The sequence below is a fragment of the Bubalus kerabau genome, chromosome 2, assembly GCF_029407905.1.
Source record: "Bubalus kerabau isolate K-KA32 ecotype Philippines breed swamp buffalo chromosome 2, PCC_UOA_SB_1v2, whole genome shotgun sequence".
NCBI classification, from domain to species: domain Eukaryota; kingdom Metazoa; phylum Chordata; class Mammalia; order Artiodactyla; family Bovidae; genus Bubalus; species Bubalus kerabau.
Window position 1 is genome coordinate 110364204 of NC_073625.1, and position 22752 is coordinate 110386955.

The 22752-nt window shown below is 44.2% G+C and overlaps 2 protein-coding genes across 10 annotated transcripts in view; one reads left to right on the forward strand and one right to left on the reverse strand.

Moving 5' to 3' along the window:
* The window catches only part of UPK1B (uroplakin 1B), a 29014-nt gene extending 27086 nt beyond the window's left edge, over positions 1–1928 (forward strand). For all 3 annotated transcript variants that reach the window (XM_055570282.1, XM_055570281.1, XM_055570283.1), the window contains one exon: positions 758–1928. In XM_055570282.1, the coding sequence (XP_055426257.1) occupies positions 758–808 (51 nt within the window). In that variant the 3' untranslated portion in view covers positions 809–1928. The remainder of the gene's footprint in view (positions 1–757) is intronic.
* Positions 1929–10558: 8630 nt separating this feature from the next.
* Positions 10559–22752, reverse strand: part of B4GALT4 (beta-1,4-galactosyltransferase 4) — a 32564-nt gene continuing 20370 nt past the window's right edge. For 5 of the 7 annotated variants that reach the window (XM_055568273.1, XM_055568274.1, XM_055568275.1 and 2 more), the window contains 4 exons: positions 16051–16092; positions 15720–15842; positions 13217–13321; positions 10559–11472 (listed from right to left, as the gene is read on the reverse strand). In XM_055568273.1, the coding sequence (XP_055424248.1) occupies positions 11340–11472; positions 13217–13321; positions 15720–15842; positions 16051–16092 (403 nt within the window). In that variant the 3' untranslated portion in view covers positions 10559–11339. The remainder of the gene's footprint in view (positions 11473–13216; positions 13322–15719; positions 15843–16050; positions 16093–22752) is intronic. The other 2 variants (XM_055568278.1, XM_055568277.1) reach the window with 2 other exon arrangements.

Below are 22752 nucleotides of genomic sequence, written 5' to 3' on the forward strand. Positions count from 1 at the left end.
AATTAACACAGAATTTTTTAAAATATGTGTTAATTCATTTAAAATAGCAATAACAAACTATTACATGTTACTATGAAGAATATATTTCTGTGGGAAAAAAAGACTATTTTCTCAGACAGAAAGCGACAAAAGTAGCATTCATTTTTTTACATTTTTGGAAGTCTCTTCAATGTCTGGCTTTTACTGAAGACAGTTGGCTTCCCATATTTCATCTTCATTTAATCTGTCATATATGTTGCTTACATTGAAAGATTTGAAGGAGATCCATCCTACACACTGATATGTAGTTAAAAAAAAAGAGGAATATTTTGGTAGCCTTATCTGAAAATAACTGGGTATTCTTCTTTGGCACTACTGAAAACTGGTCAAATAGTACTAGTTTCTCAAAGGTTAGTTGCAATATGGAATCTGAAACTTTGTCAAAGAACTTTTAGGACTCTGTTACATTAAAGTACATTACATTGGTGTGTCTTGCAATTTGCACAAATCTTTTACCCATTCATGACTGGTCATTTGGGAAAATACTGGTTCACTGCGTGACAGGATAGGCTTCCATGGTGCTCAGTGGGTAAAGAATCCACGTGCAATGCATGTAGCAGGATGGACTCAGGCACCTCTGCCCCTGTGACGCTTAAGGCAAGATTATTCTTAACAATCCAGTGTCATCTAAGCTTGAATGAACCTAACATAATTTTACCCCCAACTACAATGTTTCTAGAACAATTCCTTACTTATTTTTATTTTTCTTGTATTCTAGTTCTGGGTTCTCCTGGGTACCATGTTCTACTGGAGCAGAATTGACTATTAAGAATGAAGTGTACACACCATACCACTCCCCACAGTGACTTTGGATTTGGTGCTGGAAATGCTGTCTCCTAATGTTCTACCTTTGTGCTGCCCGGGAACTTAACGCATTCTTCCTCACATTGCCAAGTCAGTTGGTATGGGGTTCCTTTAAGCTCTCAGACTTCCGAAATTTTCAGCACATGTGTTTTCACCCTAATCTAGGATTCTGCAACATTGTTATAGACTGTAGGAAAGGGAGGATTTAGGATAGTAGATAATAACTATTCCCATCTTTGTTTATTTTTAATGTGGGGGCATAAAGACATTCCTAGGAACCTGTGTTATACTGCAAGCCAAGTCTGTATTGGGACAGCAAATCTGCCTGTATTTCTCACTGCTTTCTAAAAGTACCCCAATGGCACCCCACTCCAGTACTCTTGCCTGGAAAATCCCATGGACAGAGGAGCCTGATGGGCTGCAGTCCGTGGGGTCGCGAAAAGTCGGACCCGACTGGGCGACTTCACTTTCACTTTTCACTTTCATGCATTGGAGAAGGAAATGGCAACCCACTCCAGTGTTCTTGCCTGGAGAATCCCAGGGATGGGGGAGCCTGATGGGCTGCCGTCTATGGGGTCGCGCAGAGTCAGACACGACTGAAGTGACTTAGCAGCAGCAGCAGCAAAGGCTTTCATTGTGTCAGTATTGTCCCAGTGAGAGAACTAAGGAGAAGACTGCTGAAACATATCTTTTGCCTTTGTTCTATGGTGGCTCCCACCTACAGACTCAAGTGATTCTCTTAAAGCTAGCTTGGGAACCCTTTATTATCCAAGACAAGGCCTGATCTTGGGCAAACAGTGGTTGAAATTTCCTCTCAGACACTGCAGAGTGATTCATGCTGGTAACCTCAATTCTCCCACTAATTAAAAGTATGTGAACTTTTGGGACAAAGGAGAGACCTGTTACACATTTACCACCTTCAACCTAAAACTGCTTTCCAACAGGGAAGAAGCAAGCCAGCTGTTACTTAGGTGCTTTAGGGTGATTTGTGCACTGCAAAATATTTTTCTTCTGATCTGTTTCCTTTTGTGATCCTGAAGGAATTTCTTATAACAACATTTGTCTTTATATAAATAAAGAGAGTTTTAAATATGTTCACTTCTGTTTCTTTTTAGCACTGTCATAATTGATCATGTATGAGTCTAGCAAAATGGGTTTTCCAACAGAAGAGCTTAGGAGGCTCACGGGAATTAAAGTTTAGGAGATGGAAAATGCAGTATGGTATGGCTTCCCATGGATACTGGGTAATCCCACTGTACATTTAAAGGGTTGGAACTTCCAAGTTTCTGTTAACATTTTGCTCCCGCTACACTTCACCCAGAAGTGGGAATGGGGCTGCTGCTCCTCAAATCCTTTCCCCCTGCATCTCTGACTCCAACTGCTCAGCCGTACCCTCCATGAAGAAAATGTACCTGGCATTTCAGGTTCTCCCATGCAGTAGCCGGGTCCCAGGCCTTGACTTTTCTTGTGCATCAGACTGAGCCCCAGGGCAGGGAGGGACAAAGCAGGGGGGATGGCACCTTGGCCTGCAGCTGGGTGGGAAAGCTGGAGGAGGAGCAGGGGTCAAAGGCTCCTGTCATGACACACCACCAGCTTGCCCCTCCCCAGCCTCACTTTCCTCTCCAGGATAAAGCTTGGTGTGTCAAGATAAATGAGCCCTGAACATGACTGAGAAGTTTCTCTCTGGTCTTTTTGAAGAAAGGAAGAGAAAGCTTTACTCTGGGCAAAGCTTTGAAACGCCTCTCCCATCTCCCTTTCCATCCTCTCTCATGTGTTCCGGTGTCTTTTTCTTTTGCCGCTAATTGGATTTCCCAGTGCCCTCAAGCCTGAGCAAATCCTGTCTCAGACCCACTCCTGCCTTCCCTCTCAAAGGCTTCAGAGCTTCAGAATTCTCTCTCCCTACAAAATTCCATTCTCCTTGTGACTTGATCTCAGCTAGGTTAAGGGAAAGCATTTTTCTAAACTAATTCATACTAAGGTGTGAGTGATGGCTAGTCCACACTCTCTTAATCTTCTCTGTAGATTTTTCCTGAATAACTGAAATGGATTTTTGTTGGTAGAATCCAGTGCAGGAATGCAAGCTGGAAAGAGCTATTGTGGAGAAAGATGGCCCACTGGCTGCTCGTTAAATTTTACCCCCTGCCTTCTCCACCAAGAAGTAACTAGAAAAAGAATGGGCTTCTGTTGGTCACTACCCACCACCCCCTCTCCAGATAGCCTCCTACCAAGTAAGACCCTGAGCCCAGGTACTCAATGTGTTCAGCCCCTGGCAGTTGGGGAGAACACATCTTTCAGCTGAGACAGACCCAGGCCTGAGGGCTTCCCTGCAGAGAGTCCAGCCGTTCAGGACTCTGCACTTCCTGGTACTAGGTTCTGTAGTTTAACCTCAGAGCAGCTCCTCTACCCAGTTCCTGCATCCACCCTCTCCACCTGCCCTGGAAGCCAAGCCCTGCCCCTCTTCCTTCTGGGATGGAAGTGGGGCTCACAGCAAGACCCAAGCCACACTGTTCAGGCGGAACCCAGACTCAGTCTCATTAAGGCCCCAACCCACCCCACCAGTCCAGGGAGAAGGACGACAGCAGGAGAGCTGGGCTCTGGATTGCTGGCTGGAGACACACACAGACAAAACCATCTCGAGAAACCTCCCGCTTCAACAGGCCTGCTTATCGGGTGGGTGAAGAACAGTTTACCACCAACTTGATACTGAAAATGTGTCAGGCTGACCTTGGGATAGGTCTTACCCAATTGCAATAGTGGACGGGTCATCATGCTCCTTGGTTGCCCGTCTCCTCCCCAGACTGTTACTCAGGCTTCTGGCAGGCTGTTCACCCTGAACATTAGGAAGCTCATTTTTTTTTAGCCCTGTAAGTTTTTCCGACATCAGCTGGAATAAACAGGGACTGCTCCTAATCTACACAGCAGACCAGGTAGTTTCTGGCTACCCATAAAGGAAAGAAGAAATAGCAACCATCACGTGGGTTTGAAAATTGAATCTCCTCTTAACCTTCTCTTAACTTCACTCCAATTCCTACCCCCACCAGACTGACCGACAAGCCAGGCTATGGTTGAGGAATTGGAAGCTAAGCTGCTTTCTCATTTCTATAGAATAAGCAGTCTCCTCTCCTGTGCCTGCTTTCTCTTTTCTGCTTCACCTCACCCAGATCCTTATCACCTCCTGTATGTGAGGCTCAATCAAAGAGGAAATGCAGAGGGAATTCCCTGGCAGTCTGGTGGCTAGGACTCCACTCTCTTACTGCAGGGGGCCTGGGTTTGATCCCTGGCTGAGGGAACTAAGATCCTACATGCCACACAGTGTGGCCAAAAAATTAAAAATTATAAAAAATTTTAAAAGAAAGAAGAAACACAGAGGAGACTAGTTGTGAGCTACTGAGTTTGCTTTCACATGTGACATTTTTATCACAAAGCTCGAATGGCCACATCTACTGAGTAGATCCAAAACATCTTGGAAAATGGTGCATTGCTGAGAAATGTATAGCTACCAGACCCTTTCTCAAGCCACCCTCCCCCAAAACCCCAAACAACTCCAAAAACAGACGCAAACATCGTCTTTAAATAAGACAAGTTGCCAACTTCTGGGATTAGACAGAAAGTTGCTGCCATGCCCTGCTTTCTAGAGGTATTCACCCTGAGTCCCTCTCGAAAAAAGACAGCCCCTGACTTCCAGAAGCCAGCCTGGCACTCACAACCACACCTTGCTATTCTCCTGCTAGACCTAAACAATTCACAGAATATCAGCTTCAGATAATGTTTCATGAAATGAGACAAATCAAGGCCACTTCATAATTCTGTCCAAGCACAAAGATATAAGGTCACTGTGCCACTCACAAAATGCCAAACACACACTTTTTTGGGTAAAATAAGTGACTGCTACGTGTTTATAATTACAGCTCTGTTCTTCCACTAGTCCTTCCCTGTGGGTAAAATGTGTTGATACACAATCACAGAACTGCCCCTGCTTTCTGAGAGCGTCCACTACAGAGCACGTCCGTCTGGTTAAACCCTCCCCAGATGACCCACCCCAAACCCAAATGCTGATAAGACCTGGTCTGACTCCCTTTTCCTGAGACACCTCGAGGTTCCCCATGGTGTGTTCTCGAGAGCTTTTGCAATGAGTCAGAATCCCACTTACTTATCTGCAGATGTGTCCCTGGGCTTCCGTAGATAGACAGTCTCCAAATAACTCTGCCTACCCTTATTTCCTCTCTGTGTGTATCTGTTGTTTTGTTACTGTGAAGTGGTGAAGAACACAAGCCTTGGAGTCAAAAACCTGACTCCCAACCCCAGCACTTCATGACTCAGGCAAGTCAGCCTCTTAGAACCTGCTTCAGAAAGACAGGTCTCACGGGGGACTGGGAGGATTCAGCGAGAAGTATGTGTTTGAACAGCTAACAGCCTGTAAGAAATACCAACAGGAAGTTATACCATAAATCTGGTCTGAAGATCTCTGGCCCATAATCCCACATGCCAATTAATATCTTGTTACTTCAATTCACTGCGATAAACTTAACGACCAAATATACTGGTCTAAATTCACTGGCCCTCAAACAATAGCTGTGAGTAAGTTTTTCAGCAAAACTCCTACTCAATAGTGAAAGAATGTACTAGGACATCAAGATAAGGCATTTTAATGGGTACATCTCAAGTTTTGTATATTATTTCCAGAGTCCTGTATTATTGTGTATTATTATTCCAGAGTCTCATTAATACAAAGGAGATCTCTGCCCTTTCTGCCTTCACGGAGAAATCTCATAATCTCCTGAGTGTTCTGGGGTGGGGCGGGGAAACAAGAGAGTGGAGTCAAGAAACTTGGGTTCAAAGTTTCTCTCTTCCTCTTACCAATTTTGGGAAGTTACTTGAATCTGCATTTTCTTTACAGTACTACATATTTACCTATAAGACTGTTTGAAAGTTAAAATTTAAAAACTGAGAAAAATTGAAATACAGAGCCAGCATTCAATTATTGTGTCCCACCCTTCACCAACCTCTGGGCCCACGGCCCCAAATCTCTCTCTCTCTCTCTCACACACACACACACACACCACACTCCCCACATACGTACATAAGATTCAATCTTATTTGAGTTTTCTATTTCAGCAGCTGCCAGTGGAACAATGGAGGCCTACCTGTACAGCTGCACTCCCTGGGGGCCAATAGGCCCCTTCCTCTGTGAATATCTTTGAGAGACTGGTCTGGCCCTCTCAGCAGGTATAAGATCGTCTTCAAACTGTATTTGAAGCTAATGAAGGTGGCAATAGCCTAAACATTTAAGACACTAAGGAATAGTATCTTGAAAAAAATTGAAAAAACTTTTTGGAACGTGATGAGCGAAGAACTTATCAAATGTCCCTGAATATGCTGCATTTTGTGAGACATCTTAATGGCTTTTGAGAGAGACTATATACTCACAGGACTTGAGGAAAGTGGATGTTGTTAGTCTAGCAGAAAATGTCTTTCCTCTCTCCCAAGAGTCTCTTCACAGAGCAGTTGGGGCCCCAGGAAAAAGCAAGCCCTCTAGGGGCTTGAATGGACATGAAGGGGAAAAGGGCAGAAAAACCAGGGAGGGAATCAGGGGAAAAAGTTTAGAGACTAGGTGAGAATGGAATATACTTTCGAGTCCAGAAGAAACCAAACTTCTCTAGGAGCTGGGACAAGGATGTAGAGATAAGAAACCTTCCCGAAAGAATAAGAGAAGTCCAGAGAATTCCCTGGAGGTTCAGTGGTTAGGACCCTTTGCTTTCACTGCTGGGGCCTGGGTTCAATCCCTAGTCAGAGAAAAAAGATCTCACAGGTCATGCGGCATGGCTAAAAAAAAAAGAATAAGAGGGGTCCAGATGGAGATAATATTGTGTAAAGGGACCTCCACATCCTCTTCTACCCTACTGCTCTTGACTCAAGAGCATCAATAAAGTTTGTGTAAAAATATTATAAACCATAAAGCACTACAAAAAGGAGTGGTAGTATAAGTGAGAAAAAACCAATAAAAACTTTTATAGCAGTTCATTCTTCATGTTAAGTATTTGTGGTGTCCAAACAGACTGCACCCATATAATCCCCAGCAAGTGCAGTAGTTTTATCTACAAAACTCAGAAAGCTTGGCCTCTTTGTGGCAAATGACAACAAAGGGCAGGCAACTGGGGAAGCTGGGTTCCTCTGAGGCCAACCTTCCCGGCAGAGCAAGCGGGCAGCCACACACCTCCTGTGTCATGGGCTCCAACCCCTGGTGCAGGTACAGAGGCAGAGTGGGAAAAGAAAGGTCTTAAAAAACTATCTTCCACCACAAAAACTTTCATAGCAAGTCCTTCAAATGACCTGCATGCTATCTTGGTTGAAAGAATTACCTGAAGAACACCAATAGGCATGGGATGGTGGTTTCCAACCTTTAAAAAAATGCAGATGCCTTGTTAATAGCAGAAAATACATAGGGAGTTTCCTCGTTGTACCTATTGTATTTTGTTTCCATGGAATGAGAAATTGTTCTCAGTTGGGATCCTCAAATTCCTTGCGTACACCATTCTCTTCTTTTACCTTCCCCAGCCAAGACCAGGGACCCACAGCCTTCAAACTGGAGGGCCCTAACATAGGCAGCTGGCAATTACAAAGGTTCAGCCTGCACAAGATTATAATTGAGAAAATCGGAATCATTAACAGATACAAACTACTATAAATAAAACAGATAAGCAACAAAGATTTACTGTATTGCACAAGATACCTGTATCTTGTAATAACCCATAATGAATATAATCTGCAAAAAACAAAACAAAACCCTGCTGTACACCTGAAACTAACACAATATTGTAAATCAACTATACTTCAATTTTTAAAAATCAGTATGGAATGCTAGAGGAAGATTCTTCAGAAGAGACAAGAGGGTATGGGGGGAATAAAACCATTATTACAATATTTCTTTTCTAAATAAAGAAAAAACACAGCTTTTACTTTTCCCTACTGGGTTAAAGGTAAGCCAGGCCAGCCCGAGGTAAACCTGTCATGTCCACAGAATGCACTTTCCTTTCAAATTCTTCTTCTCCACTTGGGTGGTGGTGTTTGTTGTTTAGTCACTAAGTTGTATCCCACTTTTTGTGACCCCATGGACTGTAGCCTGCCAGGCTCCTCTGCTGATGGGATTTTCCCCGGCAAGAATACTGGAGTGGGTTGCCATTTCCTCTTCCAGGGGATCCGCCTGACCCAGGGATTGAACCTGTGTCTCCCTCATTGGCAGGTGGATGCTTTCCCACTGAGCCACCAGGGAAGCCCACTCAGGTGCTGCCTGCTGTCTTTACTGGAAGCCCCCAGTCCTCCTATGCCCTTCTTCGCCTTACTTGGGAAGTTACTTCACACTAACTGGCTGGCACACATTCACGCAGAAGTTTAACAACTAAGTGTCATAATATGATGATGGATTGAGAAACCCTCGGGCACAGGTGCATAACACGTGCTCAAGAACACCAACATCTACACTATTTGTGCCCATTGTCCTAGGTGAACAAAATATTCTTGTTTGTGTTCTGAGCCAGCATCCATCTCCAATTACCTTCTTTAGATGTTCCTCCCACACCGCAACCCCTCTCCCAGGAAGCTCAGCAGTACCAAATCAGTGCCACGGCCCCACCTTCCTTCCAAAATCAAAGGCCTCAGGAGCCGTGGGCCCTGGCTCTAGCCCTTCCCATCCTCTCACCAACCAGGTGTGCCCCTGAGTAAGCCCTTCTGTGCCCATCAGTGATCACAAGCAAACACGGGAGGATGAAGACAAAAACACGATGCAGCCCAGGAACTGAGGCGCAGAGGCGCCTGCACAGGCCTGGAGCTGCTCACAAGGAGGATGTGCGCGTAATGGCCCAGAGTGACAGAAGGCTGAAGACGGGAGGGAGACAGGACTGAGTCTCACCTGTTTGTTTTTAAGCAGCAGGATTACTCACATGAATACATCTGAAGGCCTCAAACTGGAACCAAGGAGGACCCTATGGGGCCTTCCCAGAAGAAACCCACCTCCATTTCCTCTACCTGCCTCTTGTGTGCACAGAAATTATAGTCTCCAAGGTCTCCCCTGAGTTCCAAAGAGAAAATTTAATCAGAGAAGTGAAGAACTGCAGACAGAATGGGAGGGGGAAAAAGATAAAATTATAAGAGTTTAGCTATTAAAAGAAGTCAAGGAGTTTTAGTTCCTCCTCAAGCACTATATAGATAATATTCTGAGCCATGTCCTTTGAGCTGTTTTGCAGATACTGAAACCCACCAGGTAGAAGCAGTTAATTCTATGCTGCCCACAAACACCTAGACACCAGATGTGCTGGAACCAGAAGGTTGATGACGCTGACTCCTGATTACCTTACCAACAACCAGTCAGAAGGATGTCCATGAGCTGATCACACACTGCAACCCCTCTCTCTCATCCTGTCTTTAAAAACTTTTCCCTAAAAGTGTTTGAGCAAGGTGAAAAGACAGCCTTAAGAATGGGAGAAAATAATAGCAAATGAAGACACTGACAAAGAATTAATCTCAAAAATATACAAGCAGCTCATGCAGCTCAAGACCAGAAAAATAAAAGACCCAATCAAAAAATGGGCCAAAGAACTAAACAGACATTTCTCCAAAGAAGACATACAGATGGCTAACAAACACATGAAAAGATGCTCAGCATCACTCATTATCAGAGAAATGCAAATCAAAACCACAATGAGGTACCATTTCATGCCAGTCAGAATGGCTGCTATCCAAAAGTCTACACACAATAAATGCTGGAAAGGGTGTGGGGACAAGGGAACCCTCTTACACTGTTGGTGGGAATGCAAACTAGTACAGCCACTATGGAGAACAGTGTGGAGATTCCTTAAAAAACTGGAAATAGAACTGCTATACAACCCAGCAATCCCACTGCTGGGCATACACACAGAGGAAACCAGAATTGAAAGAGACACATATACCCCAATGTTCATCGCAGCTCTGTTTACAATAGCCAGGACATGGAAACAACCTAGATGTCCATCAGCAGACGAATGGATAAGAAAGCTGTGATACATATACACAATGGAATATTACTCAGCTATTAAAAAGAATGCATTTGAATCCGTTCTAATGAGGTGGATGAAACTGGAGCCTATTATACAGAATGAAGTAAGTCAGAAAGAAAAACACCAATACATATATTAACACATATATATGGAATTTAGAAAGATGGTAACAATGACCCTATATGCGAGACAGCAAAAGAGACACAGATGTAAAGAACAGATTTTTGGACTCTGTGGGAGAAGGCGAGGGTGGGATGATTTGAGAGAATAGCATTGAAACATGTATATTACCATACATGACACAGACCGCCAGTCCAGGTTTGATGCATGAGACAGAGCACTCAGGGCTGGTGCACTGGGACAACCCTAAGGGATGGGACGGGGAGGGGGTTTCAGGATGGGGGACACATGTACACCCATGGCTGATTCGTGTCAGTGTACGGCAAAAACCACTACAATATTGTAAAGTAGTTAGCCTCCAATTAAAACAAATAAATTAATTTTTTTTAAAGTGCTTGAACCTCTTAGGCACTAGCTGCCTGGATTCCCTTGCTTAGTGCCCACAATAAGTGCTTCACCAGACTGCTTTCAGTAGACTGGCTATACTGCATGTGAGAAAGCACACCCAAGTTTGGTCTGGTAACAAAAGAACAGTTTAAAAAAAAAAACAAGAATGAACAACCAAAGCTTCTTCATATTTTACTACAGAGGTATTTCCAATGTATTATTAGGTAATATGCAATTTGTAAACTGCTACATCATACCCTACACGTACAAAATGATTTTACAAAAATGCCCTAAAAACTAGTAGATAAAATGTGTTCTCTGCTGAGCTGGGACTGGAAGGGGTACCTGGGCAGGGGGCACCTGATGCAGGGCCACAGCCACAGCCGCCCTCTGCCTGACGTGGTCCTTCTGCCACCTCTTCAGCCCCAAGTTCATGGCATCTTGATTCTTCACCTTTCTCTCCTCTTCTTCAGCCTTCTTCTCACGTGGGACCCGCCTCTTCACAGACAACCACGCAGGATAAATGAGTAACAGAAACTTATCTTCAACTCTTTCCCCCTGGGACGAGAAGAATTCTGATTCTCTGGGACATTCAGCATCTTATTTCCCATGGCCTTTTTCATTCCAGAAAACATGTATCACTTCAAACAGAAATACGTCTTCTCCAATCAGAGTTCTCAAGTAGCCTTCATGGTATCTTTCGAGTGGTCCTTTCATAGTTAGTCCCAAGTTATCTACAGTACCATAGTTAACCTTCATGATCAAAACAACTAAGAAAGCTGTCTTCTACAATTTTTTTACATTCCACATCACCAGGAACTCTGCTAAGAAAATACCAAAGAGGGAAAATCAGCTCAAAGATTGGCCACAACAAGTTCTTAACGTGTGCTACTAGGGGAAGTCTCTACAGTACTGCAATCAAATATTCAGTCCCTCCAAATGTCACCAGAAGAGCCAGGGTCATGGATCAGACCAGAAATCCACTGTGATGTTGACATATAAAGGATTGTAATTCACAGAGAGTAATTTATAACCACAGCTGCTCAACCCATCTGTTCTCCAGACACGTGACACCTGATGTAAGAGATTCATCCTAAAGATAAAAAGAACAAACATGAATGATAAGAATGTAACATCTACTTCCATTGCTTTTTGCCTTGCCATAAAGTTTGGCAAAGGCATCTTTCTAAATTATTGTACCTGCTGGGCTTCCTACTATAAAAGAAGTTTTCTCATCAAAGGTTACAGACACCAACGACAGCCATGTGTTCCCATGGAAGACCCCATGGAAGACCCCGAGAACCAATGATGAGAACAATCCTGCACGTGGTGAGCCCTGGTCTATAGGACAGAAGAATGTACAATGATACATGTCATTTACTGCTGACAGGCCCTTGGATAAGCTTCAGGGAATCTATGAGTCCTCAGTCATAGCGCCCAAAAGAACTGGTTTATCTGCCAGGATTCCTTGGCAAAAGAGTTAATTCCCAGGGCAGAAACACAAGATGAACCTAAAACAGCTCATCACACCAGAGCAAAGGGAAAGAAGCTCTCAAAACAATTAGAGCTCTGTCAAAGGATTTAGCAACAGTTAGGAAAAGATAACGTTTGCCAAAGACAATCCGAGCATCAAAAAGAATATTAACTACATTCAGAAGGATGCAGGTAGCATACACTCATCATTTTGAAATGATAAACCAATGCTAATTTTTTCCCTTTATTCCACGATGTGAAAATCCCATCAGACAAATGACCTGGCTTGTTCAAATAACTTACAATGGGGAAAAAAAGGAAGGGGGAACCTACAAATTAAAAGTAATTTCACAGAGATCATTCAAACGTAATGTGCCGACCTTGTCTAGAATCCTGACCTGAATAAACCAACTGTTTAAAAAAATTCTTAAGTATTTATGAGATAATCAGGGAAATCTGAACATTAATTGGACATGTGATAACAGTAAAGAAGTACTGCTGATTTTATTTTAGGTATGACAATGGTGGAGGTGGCGCAGTGGTAAAGAATCCGCCTACCAAAGCAGGAGACATGGGTTCAATTCCTGGATCGAGATCTCCTGGAGTAGGAAATGGCAACCCAGTCCAGTGTTCTTGCCAGGAAAATCCCAAGGACACAGGAGCCTGGCAGGCTGCAGTCCATGGGGTCGCAAAGCTGCTGCGGCTGCTAAGTCACTGCAGTCGTGTCCAACTCTGCAACCCCACAGAGGGCAGCCCACCAGGCTCCCCCATCCCTGGGATTCTCCAGGCAAGAACACTGGAGTGGGTTGCCATTTCCTTCTCCAATGCATGAAAGTGAAAAGTGAAAGTGAAGTCGCTCAGTCATGTCCGACTCCTAGTGACTCCATGGACTGCAGCCTACCAGGCTCCTCCGTCCATGGGATTTTCCAGGCAAGAAAGTGGGGTGCCATCGCCTTCTCCGGGGGTTGCAAAGAGTCAGACACAACTGAGCATGCACGCACATGATAATGGTGTACTGCAATTCTTTTTTTAAATACTTCTTTTATTTTAAGGATACATATTGAATTATTTACACACAAAATGCTGTGATATCTGATTTGCTTCTAAAGAATCCAGTGGGTGAGGAAAAGAAAGTGAGAGAAAAAAGAGAGACTATGAATTGATAACTGTTGAAACTGGGTATGGGATATGTCTATGTGAGAATTCAATAGACTATTCCCTTTGTTTTTGGGTCTGTTTGAAAAATTACCTTAAGAAAAAGCCCTGAACAAAATAAACTGGTTTATCTGATCAAATCTGGCATAGGACTATGGACTGAAGAGATTAAACAGGTAGCATGTCAGGCATGTGACTCCAGGACTTACCGTCCTATATTCACCTCATTGCCTTGGTCTCTCTTGTGGAAGATCATAGTATATTTACCCACTTCAGGCAGTGGCCGGGTTATTTTCATTCTATGAAGTTCAACCCTGGAAAAATAACAGAGGTGTTTAAAGAAAAATTCTATTCCACTTTTCTGCCACTAGGTACTCAAGAAAAAAGTCACTTGCAAAAATTTATATACATGTGCCCATAGAAAGTTATGACCAACCTAGATAGCATATTCAAAAGCAGAGACATACTTTGCCAACAAAGGTCCATCTAGTCAAGGCTATGGTTTTTCCAGTGGTCATGTATGGATGTGAGAGTTGGACTGTGAAGAAAGCTGAGCGCCGAAGAATTGATGCTTTTGAACTGTGGTGTTGGAGAAGACTCTTGAAAGTCCCTTGGACTGGAAGGAGATCAACCAGTCCATCCTAAAGCAGATCAGTCCTGGGTGTTCATTGGAAGGACTGATGCTGAAGTTGAAACTCCAGTACTTTGGCCACCTCATGCGAAGAGTTGACTCACTGGAAAAGACTCTGATGCTGGGAGGGATTGGGAGCAGGAGGAGAAGGGGACAATAGAAGATGAGTGGCTGGATGGCATAACCGACTCGATGGATGTGAGTTTGGGTGAACTCTGGGAGTTGGTGATGGACAGGGAGGCCTGGTGTGCTGCAATTCATGTGGTCGCAAAGAGTCGGACACGACTGAGCGACTGAACTGAACTGAACTGATACATATATCTTGATTCTTTTGGTATTTTAAAAAAAGAATTTTCTTATGTTGAACCTCAGGCAATAAATTCATAAAAGAACCACATTTAACATTTACTAATGAGGTGCAAAGATGTATCAATACACAGTTTGTTGTTTTCCAAAAACAGCTGAGAAAATACATCTTTAAAAGGCCAAGTCTCTCAGGATCCCTAATTTACTTAGTGTTATCTTCTGTAGGGAAAGTACAACTGCTAAAGCCCACAAACCTAGATTCAAATCTAGACTTTATTATTTACAACCTTGGGGAAGTCAGTTCATTATTCCAGGCCTGGGTTTCCTCAACTGTAAAACAGCAATGGGACAGACAGGTGATCTGACAGGCTCAAATAAGACAGTCCATGTGGAAGATCCTTTGCAAAATGTAATGTACTCTATAAGCATAAAGAGGGTGGTGCCTGTTGCACAGATGAGTAAATAAGTAGTAAAGAAATTTCCACAAAATTTTTATGCTCAAATCAGTTGGTTTACTCATAGCATTAGTCAAGAACCACTCTGGAGGCTATGATGTTGAAAACAAACTTGGGGGCTCCCTTTTACATTGAAGCCAAAGAGCAACAGGAATAGCAGAGTGAAGATCCATCACCAATGCAAAATTCTACTAACCATCCCATCTGGGAAGTAAAAAGGAGCTGGGGAATATGATAGATACGTTGACTGAGCCCTTGCTATTCCTGCCCTGCAATCTAGCGGGCATCTTCTGTCCACTTCATAAGCCACAGCCACACAGGCTGCTGATGGGCTGGGCCATGAAGTACGCCGCCCAGCACTACAGCCCTTCCTAGGCAGCCTTTGGCCAGAGAGATCCGTTCCCTCCTGCCAAAAACACTGGAGAGACTCTCAGCCTAGACTTGGGAACAAGAGCAACCTGGAGCCATGGCTTCCTCATGCTGAAGCAATGGAAAAGCAAAGGAAAATTTCTGGAAGCCACACATCTATTAATTCAGAACCCCAGCTGAGAGGTTTACTTTCTAAGAGGCAACAATAGGAGGATGGGGCAGGGTGGGCTGGGGGGTCTCCTAACAGAAAGACCTTGTTAATACAAGTCTGAATATACTGCCCCCAGGCTCTTGAAAAAAATTACTTAATTCTGGGAGTTAGGGATACCCATAACTATGTGGCCACGAAACCCAAGTTCAGGAAAAGGGGCTGAGAGAGGAGACCAGGCATATTCCTTGTGAATCCTCCAGAGTGGGAAAGAGTCCAAGAGAATCTGAGGTCATGCCAGCAGCTCCGGGTCATGCCAGCAGCTGCTCCCGCAGGGCGTGGGAGAGGGCATCCTGGTTTGCTCCAGGGCGTGCGACAGGCACTCCCTGCTGTGCACAACACTGGGAACTGCCAGTGTCACCTGGGGCCTGAGAGAAGGCAGAGGCTTAGAACAGACCTCTGGCCACCGTCCTCGGATTGTAGCTTTACAGACACTCTAGTCTGGGACTTCCCGTTCACTGGGGAGACCCTATCTCAGTAGCTAGGACCTGCTGCCAAGTCCACAGACGCCTCCATCAACACTCCTGGACGGCAGACATCCATAAGTCAGAACTGGACCACCCTCTGTCATCTCTAAACTGCCAGTGGGGCAATTTGGGCCCCCTTGTTCGCCCCCCTCCCCGCCCTCTGCCACCCTTCTAGGACAAGTTCAAGCCTCATGACCTGCTGGCCTGGCCTCCACAGGAACCACACACAACTATGGCTAGCAGACCCCGTGAAGGGGACCTGTCTCTGTTGTTCACCTGAGTCTGAGGTCATCGTCTTCGCCTCCCCATCCCCAGTAGTTGTTAGAGAATCCATTCACCTTGAAAAATTGCTCTCGACTTAGGGCAGTAACACCCCCAAAATATCCACTGTAACGTAACCTGAAAGAGAGGAGAGAGAAGGCAAGAAGGTTAGTACGAAGTCCTTTTGTTCTCTACAGCCGATCCAGACTTCGCAGGGCGGGCGTATTCCAGGGACTCTGAAGACTGTGCTCTCTAACCCGTCCACTCCTGCTCCAGAGCCACCTCCCCACACTCCCGGCCTTCCAACCTCTGTCCAGACAGGCTCGCTCAGCAAGGTGCCACCCACCTTTGGTTGTTCATGGTTGTGTGCAGAGGTCTACACAGGTACCTGTACATGTACATTGTAACACCAGACCTGGATGACAGACCTCATCTCATGTGTAAATCCAGTAAACAGTGGTGTGCCAAACAGTGTGGGTTAAGAAGAAATCTAAGGCTGGGTCCAGGTTAGGCATTAAATTTTGCAAAGGACAGGGAAGCCTGGCGTGCTACAGTCCATGGGGTGGCAAAGAGTCAAACATGACCGAGCGACTGAACAGCAACAACATGAGTAACAACAACAAAACGGTTTTTCACTTTTACTTTTTTTAGCGAGTAGGGTGGAGGGCAAGAGACAGGTCCTGAACACACTTTGTATGCAAACCTCCACTTTTACGCAAATCTCCATCTCAGAGCCTGTCTCCTGGAGAACCCGACATACCTTAATAACCCTGAGGGCTCCAGCGTGGGCAACTAGGTAGATGATAATGCCTGTCACAAAAACAGGGTATACACACCAATTATTAGGTTTTGAGAAGGAGACAAATTATGGTTTGGATAAGCTGAATTTGAGGTTCTCGTGGGGCTTCTGCCAGTGGGAAAAAGGATACAGGGTCCAAGTTCAATACAGAAGAGTAGTTACAGAGATAGCTTCGGAAATAAGCTGTCGAGACGTGGTACCTGAGGGCACAAGAGTAGCAAAAGTTGCCTGAAGACAATGCAATAAGTGAAGAGAGAAGAGTAAAGAGGGCGGAGCTATGGGGATACCAACAAGGAAAAGGGAAAGAACAGAGGCACTGGCCAGAGAGCATGTCCCACTCATTTAGGACTAATGCAAATCTGAGAAATAGAGACATCCCTTAGAACACGGTAACCATTTAGAAACGCAAACCAAGGCAGCTTAACAACTTAGATGTTATCGAATAAGAGAAGGTGAAAATATGGAAGATTTCTTACTTTAATTAATGTCAGTTCAAAGTATTCCAGGACCAATGAAATATTTCTGCTTTTTCAGATAAGAAGGAAAACCAAAAGGAAAGATCAGTCACCAAGTAGGCAAGCAGTCCCCAATCTTTTTGGCACCAGGGACCAGTTTCGTGGAAGAATTTTTCCATGGACAGTGCAGGGGATGAGAGAAGGATGGTTTGGGGATGATTCAAGGGGTCGCGAAGAGTCAGACATGACTGAGCAACTTCACTTTCACTTTTCACTTTCATGCATTGGAGAAGGAAATGGCAACCCACTCCAGTGTTCTTGCCTGGAGAATGCCAGGGGCGGGGGAGCCTGGTGGGCTGCCGTCTATGGGGTCGCACAGAGTTGAACATGACTGAAGCGACTTAGCAGCAGCAGCAGCAGTAGCAGCAGTAGCAAATGCATTACATTTATTGTGCACTTGTTACTAATTATTATTACATCAGCTCCACCTCAGATCATCAGGCATTAGATCCCAGTGGTTAGGGACCCCTGATGTTGACACCTGCCACCTAACAGATGAAGTCCCAAAAGTTAATTTGTAGCTCAGCTGTTTGTTTCTATGCTCTGAGTACAGACGGGGTGGACCCTGCTTAACCCACAATGGAAGCAGATTTACTTATATACCCCCAACCTAAAACAAACAAAAAGAACAAAGTGCTCAGAAGACAGGTGTTATTGACCAAGACATCAACTACAGTGACTTGCTGCCTTGTGACTGGACACTGTTTGGCTGGGAAGGGATTCCTAAACTACCTAAAGACCAGCAGCTTCATCAGGACCCTGAGTAGAATCACTTCTCAGGCATAACCTGCAGAGCACCAACAAGGGGTCACCAGGAGGGAACAGCATTGATTACTTGGAGTCATCTATTACGTAACTATTATCCACTGGGTGCAAAGCAGCTGGCTCAACACTGGAATAAGTGGGCCCAGCCTCACACACGGTTGACAGTCCAACAAGAGAGGTGACTATTCTCGGGGTTCTGAGGAAGGCGATGACAACATCAGGGCAAGTGGGCCTGGAAGGATTCAGAATGGTAGAAAAATGGGGGGAACTCCTGGTAATCAGGGGCTTCCCTGGTGGCTCAGATGGTAAAGAATCTGCCTGCAGTGCAGGAGACGGGGTTCAATCCTTGGGTTGGGAAAATCCCCTGAAGAAGGGAATGGCTACCCACTCCCATATTTCTGCCTGAAGAATTCCAAGGACAGAAGAGCCTGGTGGACTACAGTTCACAGGATTGCAAAGAGTCAGACACGACTGAGTAACAGCAGATGACCCAAGCTCCATTAGGAAAAGCAGAGAGGGAGAAAAGTACAGGCTGTCTGAGGAGAACCTAGAGACCTGTTCAGCTGTAGGAGGAGACCAGCCAGAAAGGGAGGTTCAAGAATTATCAGTTTCTCAGTTGCCTCTTAGGTGCCAAATACCTACATGTTTATTGTTCATTGCTCCTGGTTTTTATTCTTACCTAGAAAAGCATAAAATACTTGATTGGCCCAGAGACAGTTTTACTTATTTTTAAAGGCCCAAGGGTGGGGAAAATGCAGTCATAAAATAACAGTAGCGTCCTTGTAGAAAGCAGGAAGGTATCAAAGGAATTCTTGGCAACAAAATGTCCCACGGCCTAGAAGAGATCTTTATTACTGACATAATCACGCGGAGAAACAAGATTTATCTCTATCTTCACAGAAACTGAGATAGCTGAGAAAAGTTACTTAAACTTCTTCCCTCTGCATGTGTGTAAAGTAAAAACATTTCTTGCACTTCTCTTTGTACTCAACAGACAGTTGTGACAATATTGTGCTGATTTAAGCTCTGTGGTGCAAGGACACACAGTTAACACCGGGGGGCAGACACTTCAGTTCAGTTAAGTTCAGTCCCTCAGTCCTGTCCGACTCTTTGCAACCCCATGAATCGCAGCACGCCAGGCGTCCCTGTCCGTCACCAATTCCTGGAGTTCACCCAGACCCACATCCATCAAGTCAGTGATGCCATCCAGCCATCTCATCCTCTGTCGTCCCCTTCTCCTCCTGCCCCCAATCCCTCCCAGCATCAGAGTCTTTTCCAATGAGTCAACTCTTCGCATGAGGCGGCCAAAGTACTGGAGTTTCATCTTTAGCATCATTCCTTCCAAAGAAATTCCAGGCCTGATCTCCTTCAGAATGGACTGGTTGGACCTCTTTGCAGTCCAAGGGACTCTCAAGAGTCTTCTCCAACACCAACAGTTCAAAAGCATCAATTCTTCAGCGTTCAGCCTTCTTCACAGTCCAACTCTCGCATCCATACATGACCAGAGGAAAAACCATAGCCTTGACTAGACGAACCTTTGTTGGCAAAGTAATGCCTCTGCTTTTGAACATGCTATCTAGGTTGGTCATAACTTTCCTTCCAAGGAGTAAGCGTCTTTTAATTTCATGGCTGTAGTCACCATCTGCAGTGATTTTGGAGCCCAAAAAAATAAAGTCTTACACTGTTTCCACTGTTTCCCCATCTATTTCCCATGAAGTGATGGGACCGGATGCCATGATCTTAGTTTTCTGAATGTTGAGCTTTAAGCCAACTTTTTCACTCTCCACTTTCACTTTCATCAAGAGGCTTTTTAGCTCCTCTTCACTTTCTGCCATAAGGGTGGTGTCATCTGCATATCTGAGGTTATTGATATTTCTCCCAGCAATCTTGATTCCAGCTTGTGTTTCTTCCAGTCCAGCGTTTCTCATGATGTACTCTGCATTTAAGTTAAATAACCAGGGTGACAATATACAGCCTTGACGAACTCCTTTTCCTATTTGGAACCAGTCTGTTGTTCCATGTCCAGTTCTAACTGTTGCTCCTGACCTGAATATAGGTTTCTCAAAATGCAGGTCAGGTGGTCTAGTGTTCCCATCTCTTTCAGAATTTTCCACAGTTTATTGTGATCTACACAGTCAAAGGCTTTGGCATACTCAATAAAGCAGATGCTTTTTCCATGATCCAGCGGATGTTGGCAATTTGATCTCTGGTTCCTCTGCCTTTTCTAAAACCAGCTTGAAGATCACAAAGCTCACGGTTCACATATTGCTGAAGCCTGGCTTGGAGAATTTTGAGCATTACTTTACTAGCGTGTGAGATGAATGCAATTGTACGGTAGTTTGAGCATTCTTGGAATGAAAACTGACCTTTTCCAGTCCTGTGGCCACTGCTGAGTTTTCCAAATTTGCTGGCATATTGAGTGCAGCACTTTCACAGCATCATCTTTCAGGGTTTGAAATAGCTCAACTGGAATCCCATCATCTCCACTAGCTTTGTTCGTAGTGATGCTTTCTAAGGCCCACCTGACTTCACATTCCAGGATGTCTGGCTCTAGGTCAGCGATCACACCATCATGATTATCTGGGTCATGAAGATTTTTTTTGTACAGTTCTTCTGTGTATTCTTGCCATCTCTTCTTAATATCTTCTGCTTCTGTTAAGTCTATACCATTTCTGTCCTTTATCGAGCCCAACTTTGCATGAAATGTTCCTTTGGTATCTCTAATTTTCTTGAAGAGATCTCTAGTCTTTCCCATTCTGTTGTTTTCCTCTATTTCTTTGCATTGATCGCTGAAGAAGGCTTTCTTATCTCTTGCTATTCTTTGGAACTCTGCATTCAGATGCTTATATCTTTCCTTTTCTCCTTTGCTTTTCGCTTCTCTTCTTTTCACAGCTATTTGTAAGGCCTCCCCAGACAGCCATTTTGCTGTTTTGCATTTCTTTTCCATGGGGATGGTCTTGATCCCTGTCTCCTGTACAATGTCACGAACCTCATTCCATAGTTGATCAGGCACTCCATCTATCAGATCTAGGCCCTTAAATCTATTTCTCACGTCCACTGTATAATCATAAGGGATTTGATTTAGGTCATACCTGAATGGTCTAGTGGTTTTCCCTACTTTCTTCAATTTAAGTCTGAATTTGGCAATAAGGAGTTCATGGTCTGAGCCACAGTCAGCTCCTGGTCTTGTTTTTGCTGACTGTATCGAGCTTCTCCATCTTTGGCTGCAAAGAATAGAATCAATCTGATTTCGATGTTGACCATCTGGTGATGTCCATGTATAGAGTCTGGAGAAGGGAATGGCAAACCACTTCAGTATTCTTGCCTTGAGAACCCCATGAACAGTATGAAAAGGCAAAATGATAGGATACTGAAAGAGGAACTCCCCAGGTCAGTAGGTGCCCAATATGCTACTGGAGATCAATGGAGAAATAAGTCCAGAAAGAATGAAGGGATGGAGCCAAAGCAAAAACAATACCCAGCTGTGGATGTGACTGGTGATAGAAGCAAGGTCCAATGCTGTAAAGAGCAATATTGCATAGGAATCTGGAATATCAGGTCCATGAATCAAGGCAAATTGGAAGTGGTCAAACAAGAGATGGCAAGAGTGAATGTCGACCTTCTAGGAATCAGCAAACTAAAATGGACTGGAATGGGTGAATTTAACCCAGATGACCATTATATCTACTACTGCAGGCAGGAATCCCTCAGAAGAAATGGAGTAGCCCTCATGGTCAACAAAAGAGTCCGAAATGCAGTACTTGGATGCAATCTCAAAAACGACAGAATGATCTCTGTTCGTTTCCAAGGCAAACCATCCAATATCACAGTAATCCAAGTCTATGTCCCAACCAGTAACGCTGAAGAAGCTGAAGTTGAACGGTTCTATGAAGACCTATAAGACCTTTTAGAACTAACACCCAAAAAAGATGTCCTTTTCATTATAGGGGACTGGAATGCAAAAGTAGGAAGTCAAGAAACACCTGGAGTAACAGGCATATCTGGCCTTGGAATACGGAATGAAGCAGGGCAAAGACTAATAGAGTTTTGCCAAGAAAATGCACTGGTCATAACAAACACCCTCTTCCAAAAACAGAAGAGAAGACTCTACACATGGGCAGACACTTAGTTGCCTGCAACTGACTGCACCTGCCCCAACTAGAGAGATTAGGATATGAAATACATTAGAACTCTGATCTGCAAATAAGATTCGTTCAGCTTCTACAAGAAGGTCATAGATTTAGCTCCCAGCTTCTTGCATCCAGATCAAAAGAGGAGACACATTCAACCACATGATTTACATTGGAAAACTGTCAGTTATTCAAGGAAGACAAAGACTGCCAGATATCTAGTTATAAAAGAAACATTTGGCCAATTGCCATAGCAAGTTAAAACAGCAAGATTCATAAGGGGCTGTTTTTAGACTGTGTGGCATCTGATAAAACCCACGATCATCATACCAAAGTTATACTCCAGATCGGTTCCCAGCAGAAATGCCCAAGAGCTCATTTTCTTATGGTGCAGCTTAAAGCAGAGATAAAATCTAGAATCCTAACAAAAGGGCTGTCCTTGACAATTCAGTGTATCCATAATCCAAAAACAAACAAAAGAACAATCCTGTGTGACTATAATTTCTCACCACAGTGTTTAGAAAGACTGGGCAATGGGAAGTTATCATCCATGTCAAGGGTCTGAAGTACAGTATTCTGTATTGTAGAGAGTGACATTTTACTACCCGTAAATGAGCAGATAATTGCCATGCTTCTGAAAATACCAAGGTACCCGGATATGATATACTGCTTTCTTCAACGCAGAGGTGGCTCAGAGACCAGACACCAAAACCTCCAGAAAATGATCAAGTTTCCCAAAAGAAAAAGCCCTCGGATTCTCTTCCAGACCTTCCCCTGCCCTCTTGCCCCAGTGTCCCTGAAGCCTGGAGGCAGGAGTGGACGTCTGCCCTCATCTTCTC